General features: G+C 31.4%; 1 protein-coding gene across 1 annotated transcript; it reads left to right on the plus strand.

Moving 5' to 3' along the window:
• The first annotated feature begins 232 nt into the window (after nucleotides 1-232).
• Nucleotides 233-9,907, plus strand: LOC148624176 (cryptochrome DASH-like). Its single transcript, XM_088566757.1, has 13 exons — nucleotides 233-367; nucleotides 964-1,136; nucleotides 1,512-1,605; nucleotides 2,549-2,664; nucleotides 3,055-3,200; nucleotides 3,825-3,987; nucleotides 4,670-4,839; nucleotides 5,454-5,513; nucleotides 7,170-7,252; nucleotides 7,588-7,662; nucleotides 8,143-8,262; nucleotides 8,776-8,952; nucleotides 9,572-9,907. Exons 1-13 carry the CDS (start codon nucleotides 302-304, stop codon nucleotides 9,644-9,646), a joined length of 1,518 nt encoding a protein of 505 aa, XP_088422883.1. The 5' UTR covers nucleotides 233-301; the 3' UTR covers nucleotides 9,647-9,907.
• The last annotated feature ends 883 nt before the right edge of the window (nucleotides 9,908-10,790 follow it).

Here is a 10,790-nt window from a genome sequence, read left to right on the forward strand (position 1 = left end):
CGTTTGCATTTTAGAAATGAAAATATGCCGTGATCTATTGCACTTTTCACAAAAGTTCTTGAAATATTGAAGCCTTGTTTGTCAACTAAGATCGTTTCCACATAGAAAGCTAGACAAAAAAGAAGCAAAGCTCAACACCACAAGCGGTTTGAACATGTCTAGGATTTTAAAGAACACATTACAACCCCCTAAAAACCCCAATTGTTTTCATTTTGAATTTGCCACCAAATTAGCATTTTCAAAACGAGGCGACGTAAACACAGCCACGTGTAGATATGTGAAGTTTACATAACATTTGAAAATGGCTGCAAACGCAAGGACTGTAATATGTCTTCTCAGAAACGACCTCAGGCTGCACGATAATGAGGTAATTATGCATTGTTATGTACAGAAACCGTCAAGTCGACTCGATAATGTTTTGCAAATCACAGCTTTTATTTCAAGCTATGACGGAAAGGAAAGTGAACCGGTATTTTACAGTTAGAAACTTTTGATATTTGTTACGAAGTATTGGTGTGAACCCCTCCTCTGGGTGTGAAGTGTAGATATGCATAAAGGAGAGTTCGCCAATCTCATTAGTGATGTCATATTCACTAATTTGCATATCATTAAATGTCAAATTGTTGTTAAATAAAGATTATTATTAAAATTTTATCATCATTTAGTCTGTTTACTGAATATTTATTTAAAAATTCCATGGATAAAAAGAGTTTTATTTGTAGTTCAGGGAACCAAAAGAATTATTGAATTATTTTTAAAAATGAAAAAAAGTTACGATGATTTAAAGTTGATGCCGCATGCCACTCAGTGTGATTTTTTTGCCAACAAAAACCAAATCACAGGTAAGTGATGACATCACGAAGAACACTACCATTTTGTTTGGCCAATTCTTTAACCCTATAGTATAAAATACACTTCCAAAATGTACTTGTCACTGAACTGTACACATTTCGGATTTTTCAGGTCCTCCACTGGGCATTTAAAAATGCAGATAATGTTGTTCCATTATACTGTTTTGATCCAAGACATTTTAAAGGAACTTGGCATTTCAACCTCCCTAAAACAGGACCTCCTAGATTAAAGTTCTTACTAGAAAGTGTTATTGACCTGAGGAAAACCTTGAAAGCCAAGGGCAGGTATACATAAGTTAAGAATGACAGATTCATTATTTAAAAAAAAACCAAACTTTTATTGTTATTATAAATGGACACTTTAATGACATTTGCATACTGAACATTTGTTTATAAACAATTATTTATTACTGAAATTGCAAATATACTGATATAGTTTTTATTACATTGATCTGAATGATGATCTCAATTTCAACAGTTTGTCATCTTTGTCCGAGGTGGAAATCCATTTCACTAGATTTTTTGTTTTCTTTTTCATTTAGCTAAGCTAACTTGTTGCTATAGACGCATTCCACTTATTTAGTGAATTTAAGCAAAAAACACATTGAAATGTAAGTAGGACAGAAGAAATGTATGTACATTAATAGAATGTATTTCTAGCAACTTGATAGTAAGAGTTGGGAAGCCAGAAGTGGTTGTTCTGGAAATAATTGGTTCCCTCAGCAGTACAGAGACCTTAGTTTTCCATGAAGAGGTTTGTACACTGTACAAATGTAGATATACACTTGGATGTTTAACAATCTATACATGTATTTTATATTAGCTGACTAGATTTCATGACTTTGTTTGATGCTATTAGATTACCAATAATTTTGATTAGGTCTATGAATAACTAACTTTTAATTTGGTAGTAAGTTTTTAATGGTAAGGGTATGGTGTTGGCATTAGGTTTTTGTGCAATACTTGATTATTAGTTGATGAAACCACTAACAATACCACATGATTCCATCTATAGGTTAAAATTGACTTCTGAGGTTATGGCTTGACTCTTGGGAGGACATGTATTTTGATATGCTTCATTTGGCAATCAAGTTAGATTTTTTATTTGGGATCTGGTTTTTAAGTTACACTGTACTACAAATTAAACTTCATTTGAATTTAAAAACAATTACACACAGGATTCAATGATGAATCAACATTGTTAATTTAATTTTGAATTCTTTAGGTTCTTTGATATTCTGAATCCTGCTGTTTACTACAGAATTTAGACTACCCTTTTTTCAATACATTGTATGTCTATTTGAAGTCACTTGAATTTTAAGTAATATGACCATATACATTTTGTGTCAGATATCTATGCCTTATCAAACATACAATCACAATCCGAATTTAAAGTTATGTTGAGCTCAAAAATAATAGTGTAGGTATTTGTCCCAACTGTTCAGTATTGACTTCTATAGCCATATCAAGCTTTTCCTAATGACAAATGTTATCCAGAACATTTAGTTGTGAATGAAATTCATTAGATACATGTTTGTTGTTTATTAAAGTGTAAAAATTGAACAGTTTCAATAATACACTAAGATGAGGGAATTTCACATGAATTACATTTTAATTGTTCTACAGTACTTTAGTGACTTCTAAATAAATTTTGTTCTCAGTTGAAAGTTTTGACCACTTTTCATTTTTATTTCTAGGTTACACATGAAGAGCTTCAAGTAGAAAAAGCTTTGCAGAAAACTGGTATTGATGTGAAGAAATTTTGGGGACATACACTTTATCATAAAAGTGATCTACCTTTTAATGTAAACAAGTAAGATCTTAGAAATGTTTCCATATTATCAAATAGGAATTTTAATTTTAGATAAGACCCAAAGTAAAGTAGATAAATAGTACAAAGGAAGAAATTATGAGTTTATATGGTGGTGAAGTGGGAATTACCAGTAATATAATAATTGGATTTGCTCAGAGGAAATTGGCAATAAAAAAGTACATTTGTGTCTTATCTTCCATATCTGAATCATTAAAAAAATAGATACTTTGTAGGGAAAATTTTCTTGTAAATTTATTTTAGCAAACATTGAATATTATATTTCTAATTTATGTGTACACTTTGGTTGTTTTTGTATACAATTTGGTAGGTTGTTGACACAATCCCTATTTCTACTATTCTCAACATATCTATATAAAAAATGTACTTCAGTCTACCAGATGTCTATACACAGTTTAGAAAGTGTGTTGAAGCCAACTGTCCTGTTAGGAATGTTTTTAATATAGAGAAGTTTAAACCAGTTCCTGATGGTTTAGTAGAAGGAGTTATCCCTACTGCTGAAGATTTAGGTGGCAAAAGTAAGATTTATTTTGTATTTTTGTCCATGAGGTTAAGTCAGTGATGAATTATAACATTATATGCTAGATTGAAAAGTTTATGGTATATATACCCCTGCTCCAAAGGAAGGGGTATACTGTTTTACCCTTGTCCATGTTTGCATCTGTAACCATTTTCCATTACACTTTTTCTCAACAACTAGCTCATCTTAGGAGCTTGAAGTTTGAACACATTCTTTCTGTAGGTATGCCATGGGGTGTGTTCCATTTTCTGAAAAAAATCAACAACTTCCTGAAGACTTTGTTTATTTTCCTGTTATGGTGATTGAAAATGGGCATATCATTAGTGAGCCATAGCTCACAGATTTCTTGTTATTCTTTCATTTGAATCTGATCACAATGAATAAAAAAAGTAAAAATAAAATTAAAAGCATATTTGACCATTTCTTACCAAACATAAAATAAAAATCATTTTAAAGAACAAAATGGGTGTTGTCTTTTTATGTATTTAATCGTGAAAGGTGTGAAGAAAGTCAAAAATTGAAATAAAATTACAGGAGGATACATGAAAAGAAAATGTACCGGTAATGGTCAGATAAACTCTATTTAATTTACCTAATAGCAGTTATTTGATTCTTTTAATAGCTTTTGATAAAGACCCTAGAAGTGTTATAGAATTCCATGGTGGAGAGTCAGTGGCATTAGATAGATTAAATCATTACCTTTGGCAAACTGATAGTGTAGCTACATATAAAGAAACTAGGAATGGAATGATTGGAGCTGATTATTCTACTAAGTTCTCTACATGGTAAGACAGACAGATAACCGGGCACTTCAAAAGAGGCAGGAATTGTCATATATCTTGAAGTTTTAGAAAAAAATTAAAACTGACTGCATTGTAGTTATTTTAAATTCCTTTCAGTTATTTTATTTATTTTAACTTCATTGATTTGAATTGAATTAACATGTAAATGTGTTCATAAAATACACAAATGGTTCTGCCAGCCTTATAATTCAAAGGAATATTAAAGAAGAAGTAAATGTGGTACTGACCTGAATGTATCGCACACCATACAATCAGTTATAATGAAACTTCAGAAAATGTTTGAAAGCTTTCCTATAAAATTTCAATTTAAAAATGTAAAAAAGACATTAGCAGAAAGTTGATGAGGAACTAAACCAAATGTCTTGACAACTCATCAAGCTGAAGCTGCATACTATATTCTAAAATACTAGCTTTATCTATAAAAGATCCCCAGAAGAGTTTTACCAGCTTTGTGCACCAATGTATTATTGAACCCTATGAAAAGTAATGTAGGCTTGTTGAGAAGATTCTTGTAATGATTAATTATAGAATAGATTTATTAGCATGTCAATACATGGAATTCTAACTAAAAGTGTTTGACACAAATCAAATGCCTGAATATAAATGGTATGGATTTGTCAATTAGATATTAAGTGGTTATATTTTATTTGTCTACTGTTTGTAGGCTAGCTCATGGCTGTATCTCACCTCGAAAGATTTTTTGGGAGATAAAAAAGTATGAAAAGGAAAGAACAGCAAACCAATCAACATATTGGGTCATCTTTGAACTTATTTGGAGAGACTATTTTAGATATGTGGCTTTGAAATATGGCAATCAGATTTTCTATGAAGGAGGTAAGATATAATTTACATCACTGAGAGTACAGTAAAGAGAAATTTCTGACACCCAAAGGTAAGATCTCTTTATTAAGCTTCACTGATTTAGAGTATATTGAAATTTTACTGTTGGATGTCTGAGGTTCCCTTGACTTGCATTTTTCTTGCAGTGTTTAATTCTGTTTTCAATATATTTAAAACAGATTTTTCTGATAATTATTCAAACTCTGAATGTTCTACTTACTGCTATCTCATCACTAGTAGGTTTTATTGTGATGTCACAGGTTTAAATGTATATGCTGATTAAGAATTCAAAAATTAACATATTTTGAATTATTGGTTCATATTATCTTTTTCCCTCTAAGCCAAAGGGAAAGATTCACATTGTACAAGTTTTCTTTTTGTGTTTTTGTGTTACTTGAATATGTGTGTATTCAAAATTTTTGTAATGAAAAGTATTATATAAAAGAATGGAACAGAATAACCTACAGAAAGCTTAGCTGGACCCAATGCTTAGTGTGGTATCTATTCACAAAAACCTTATTGTATATACCTCCATGTTTCTCTTATATGTCATTATGTGTGCTAACTTATAATAATTTCATGACTGCTTTATTATGTTTTTGTGTTAGGTATACAAAATAAAAGAGTTCCATGGAAGCAAGATAAGAATTTGTTTGAATCTTGGAAAGGTATGATATTAGACAATTATTTTTATTTCTGGTGTACATAAGTTTTTAAAAATAAATCACTGTTATCAACAAGGTTATTAATTTGTTGTGCTGTACAGATATATTTGTATGATTTTGCATTGTGTTGACCACTCATGATTGGATAAAACCATTTGTCCAGATAATCTAAGGAGCAGTATGGAAATGAAGAAAAATCCATTTGCCATTGATGAAAATATTTAAATGAACTATATGCATAAGACCATAAAAGGAAAATCTATCCACTGATGATAACAATAATTGCAGAATGACGTTGAGACTACTATAGCTCTGTCAATGAAACGATGCACACTTAGTGTGTACTTTCAAACTATTTGACGTAGACAGTTAAATCGTGCCACTGGCCAGTGTGTACATTTGACCTTGACTTAAAGACAAAAAAAGATTTTACCTAGTAACCATCGATTGATTTCCAATAAAACTTAAAAGAAATATAGTTTGATAAAAAGATTAATGTATTTCTCCATAATATAGACAAGCAAAATCATACAAAAACAGTATAAGCTCCAGTAACTTTCTATGATTATTTGAACAGTCAGTAGATCTGTTGGAGGGATTCAGCTAATGTCTCACCCACCTACAGAATCTACTAACTGTCTAAATAATCATAGATGGTCATTTGGAAGCCTACAACTTATAATGTATTTTGAATACCATGCTTTCAAAAACTAAATCATGTCTCTCCCCTCCCCCAGTTGTATAGTTACCTAGAGGACAGATATTGTTTGTGTCCTGCACAAGATTTCTGCTTATACACCTGTATATCTCATATTGGAAAGGACCATGATGCAGTTATTCTGTAATTTGTGAAGCACTTAGAGAATACATGTATTATGCAATAACATTGTCCATTCATCATTGACACTTCGCACAATAACTCAAAAACTCTTAACACCAATTTTTTGAATTATTGGTAATTTTTTTCCTTCTACGAGTGGAAGCTCCGTGCCTGTTTTTTTCAGTTTTGAGTATCAATTTTCTTGAAATTTAGCTTAAATGTTTATTTCTATTCAAGTAAGCACCTTTCCGATTTTTTTAAAATTTCCAATTTTTGTTTTTGAGTAATGGGACTTGACTAATTTGTCTATCTTGATAGGTCGATAGTCCATACCTTTTATATCATGTACATGTATTTAGATCGATGCATATTGTAGTGGCATGCTTTTTTTTTGGGGGGACGGCCAATTAACTGAGCAGTGCTTAGTCAAACATAAGTATTCATTTTAAGCATAAAGACAATAGGGACCATTGTACATTGTATCATGCACTAATGGCACAGCTCTTTAATATGATAGCTGGGTTATTTTAGTGGAATTAAACAATGACATACAGAGGCGGATTCAGGCGGGGGTGTTGTAGGTGTGCGTTGTCAGGGGTAGATATAGGCAGTTTTAGTTTGAAGCTTTAATTTCTTGCTAATTTTACCACAAAAGATATCTCTGTTGCACCCACTTCTAGAGATATGTTTTGTGGTAAAATTAGCGAGAAATTAAAGTTACAACCTCGCTCCGCTCGACAAAATTTTAACTGTGTGCCCCCCCCCAATATAAAATCCTGGATCCGCCCCTGACATGTGGTGCTTCAGTTAGCTAAACAAATGTACTGTTATCTTGATAGAAGGCCGTACTGGTGTACCATATGTTGATGCCAACATGAGGGAGCTTGCAGCAACAGGATTTATGTCCAACAGAGGAAGACAGGTTTGTCTTTTTTGCTAAAATTCCTATTAAACATGGTATGTTTTATTGGAAGAGACTTGTAATTTTGATTGCATACATTCAATGGTCATGTAACTGAAACATGTTAAAACAAATAACAAAAAAACAAGACCAAAGAAAACAAAAAAGTATGATATTCAAAAATTGCTTTCATAGGTAACAACAGAATTTCAGTAGTTTTTCTCATAAAACACACTTTGAATTATTAACTTAGATGGCATTGTTGTTAGAATTATTTTTTCTTTTTCATGAAACTGTTTTTACTGTAATTAACATTATAATCCTGTTTTATGTGAATCTTTTATTCTGTAATGTAGAATGTGGCAAGTTTTCTGACAAAGGACCTAAAACTTGATTGGAGATTAGGAGCAGAGTGGTTTGAATCTCAATTGGTAAGTATTATTGTTAGATTTAATACATAGTCAATACAAAAGATCGTTGCTGTCAATGTTTCCCTTCTTCATTGACTTTGTTAAATGTCAGCTCAAAGTATTGTGGTAGAGGTCAGTTTTCTATCCCCTCATCAAAGAAGTCATGCCATAAATAAAGTATAACTTCTGTCTGGCTATTTTCCCCTCTATCCATTCTTCCTTTGTTTAATGAACTAATTAATATTTAAAATTGAAATATCTTTTTTACGACATTGCATGCAACTTCTTGTTCTTTTGGATGAGAATGAATTTTGATAGTACAACTGGTATTGAGCAAATATCATATTTATTAAAAGAATCAATTTTTTTCACTATTTAAAAATTTTTCCGATAGATGGGAAATAAGTCAACGGCTATGATTGGTTGTTTTTTTACAGGTGTATGTTACTTTAACTGTTTTTGTATTCATACATTAAAATCTTCTTTATTATAACTTTGCAGATAGATCATGATGTTACAAGTAACTACGGTAACTGGTTGTATAGTGCTGGTATTGGAAATGATCCAAGAGAAGACAGGAAATTTAACATGATCAAACAAGGCCTAGATTATGACCCTGATGTAAGCACATAATCAAATACTATCAATATTCTTTTTAAGGTGCCATGTTGTCATATCATGTACTTTATCCATTATTATGATTATGGCCTGTAACACTGTAGGGTGTAAATGATTGTGCATTTGAGGTATCAAAAACGTATCAAAATTAATTCTTACCAATATGTTTAACACATAACTTGTGCATTTGATATTATACAGATACAAGATGGAATGTACCATATATATTTAATATCTTACCTTCATCAAACTTACCTACCTTATATAAGTTTTAATAACTTAATTTGGGGGAAGCTTTCCAACACATGTAAATTTTTAATGAAATACACTCTCTGTACATTTATTCTAGGGAATGCTGTCCTATCATTAATATTTTACTTTTGAGAATTCAAAAATAAGTTGCATGTATTTATAGATAGAATTGTAATTTTTATCATAAGTTGATTGTCAACTGTTAAGATAAATGTTTGATTCATTATTAAAGAGAGACAAATGGTAGATGCTGTTTTATTTCAGGGTGAATATGTAAGACTTTGGGTTCCTGAATTACAAGAGATACGAGATGGTACTGTACACCATGTGTGGACTTTATCTAATAATGTTTTATCTAGAGCTGGTGTCTCACTTGGAGAAACATATCCTAACCCTATTGTTGTAGCTCCAGAATGGGGTAAACATACAAATAAAAAAATGGTTAGTGTGCTACTTACATGTACATGTATATATATTTTTACCTGTACTACAGTGCAGTCATTGATGATATCCAGTTGAGTTGGTCTTTTGTGACAATCTCCTGGTGAATCTTCTAATGTAGTCAACTAGATAATTGACTAGGAGCCTTAAACTTTCAATTAGACTGTTCATTCACCTGTTGATTGATTCTATAGAACCATAAATCAAGGTTACACCAATTCTATCCCCTGAATATCATAACTATATGAACTTTACATTGTTGATAATACAATATGTAATACAGTGTACTCATCCAACATGGTCATTTTAAGGTTTTTTTTCATAATCAGGGAAATCGAACCAAATTGTAATGAAGCTGCCAATCTTCTTAGCCCTGTATGGAAGCAGAACACGATATTATATAAGTGGTAAAGTCAGTTCATTTTCTGAAAATCATAAATGAAAGCTCGAGTCTAAAAATCTTAGTGTAAATGCCTTTGAACCATGAAAACATGAGTCTACAAATTATACTGTAAATGCCTCTGAACTGTGAAAACGTTAAACTAAGATATTCACATATATTTTGTCTTTTTGCAGGGTAAAGAACTAAGATATTCACATATATTTTGTCTTTTTGCAGGGTAAAGATCGGGGCAGTACCCAAAAACACAACAGAGGAATTGACTTTTACTTCAAGTCATCACAGAAGCATTAGGAGTAACATTCAGTGGACATTTCTACCTCTTACTAGGCATCGAATCTCAGGCTTCATGGTACTAGTGCAATGATCAGTTGTGATTGTTATGTGAATATCTTGTATTTATTATTGATGGATACTTAATGTATAGAGGTTTTGATACTATTTTGTTTGGTTAATTCTTCTTTACTGAAAATCAGTCATTGATATGAACCAGACTGATAGATGTTTAATTTATTATCAGTTGACATGTCATTAATAAATTAGAATTGTGTATGACTTAGCTCTTCATATTGAAACAAGCCCTTTATACATGTATTACACACCCTGCAAACAAAGTTTTGTGGTATTTAGGATTCACTCTGTCTGTCTGTCCGTCCATCCATATTTGTGGTTTTCACAAACTCTCCTTACTTGTTAATGGGTTTTTATGAAACGTATGTGAAGAATGGGTGTCAGATGAATATTTCTGTAGAGTTATTTTGCTACAAAATTATTATTTTATCTGCATTGTCAAAGGTGAAAGCAGGTCTAGTTGTGAATTTGATCTATAATATCAGGTATTTATCTTCAACAAGTATATAAGCACTGTGCAGTTTAAATAATATTAGTTCAATTCTTTTTGAAGTGCAGATTATACAAATAGGTACTGTCCACAACATTAAGCGGAGTACAGATTATACAAATAGGTACCGTCCACAACATTAAGTGGTAAATAATGGTTCAACAAGCTAAAAAAATTATAGGAAAACTCGTGTCGAACTCAATTACTACTGAATAAATATGACTTAAGTTTTGCACTGTTCATTCACATATTAATGTTATGGATAAATTTGACAATTATCAATTTGATGTTTACTTACTTCAGGTACCCACTTCCAGTAATTTGTAGCCCACTTTGTAGTTTTGCTTCATATACATATTGAAGATGTTTATGTGCTGATTAATACATGTCAATCAGTTTTGTTGGTGGTGTTGTCTGTCATTAATAATTTCTTAAAATTTCCAACTCCCATGAAACTACTTGATAGATTTAAATCAAACTTAACTTGAATGTCTAAAGATAATCCACTTTGGTCCCACCTGATTGAACAAGATAGTTGCTAGAGGCTATTGAAGGTTCTGATTGGTTGATTTTTTAAAGAACAACTCTGGAACAGAG

This window comes from Perna viridis, chromosome 2 (assembly GCF_037379345.1).
Source record: "Perna viridis isolate PV_CMFRI_1.1 ecotype Kerala chromosome 2, ASM3737934v1, whole genome shotgun sequence".
Lineage (NCBI taxonomy): Eukaryota > Metazoa > Mollusca > Bivalvia > Mytilida > Mytilidae > Perna > Perna viridis.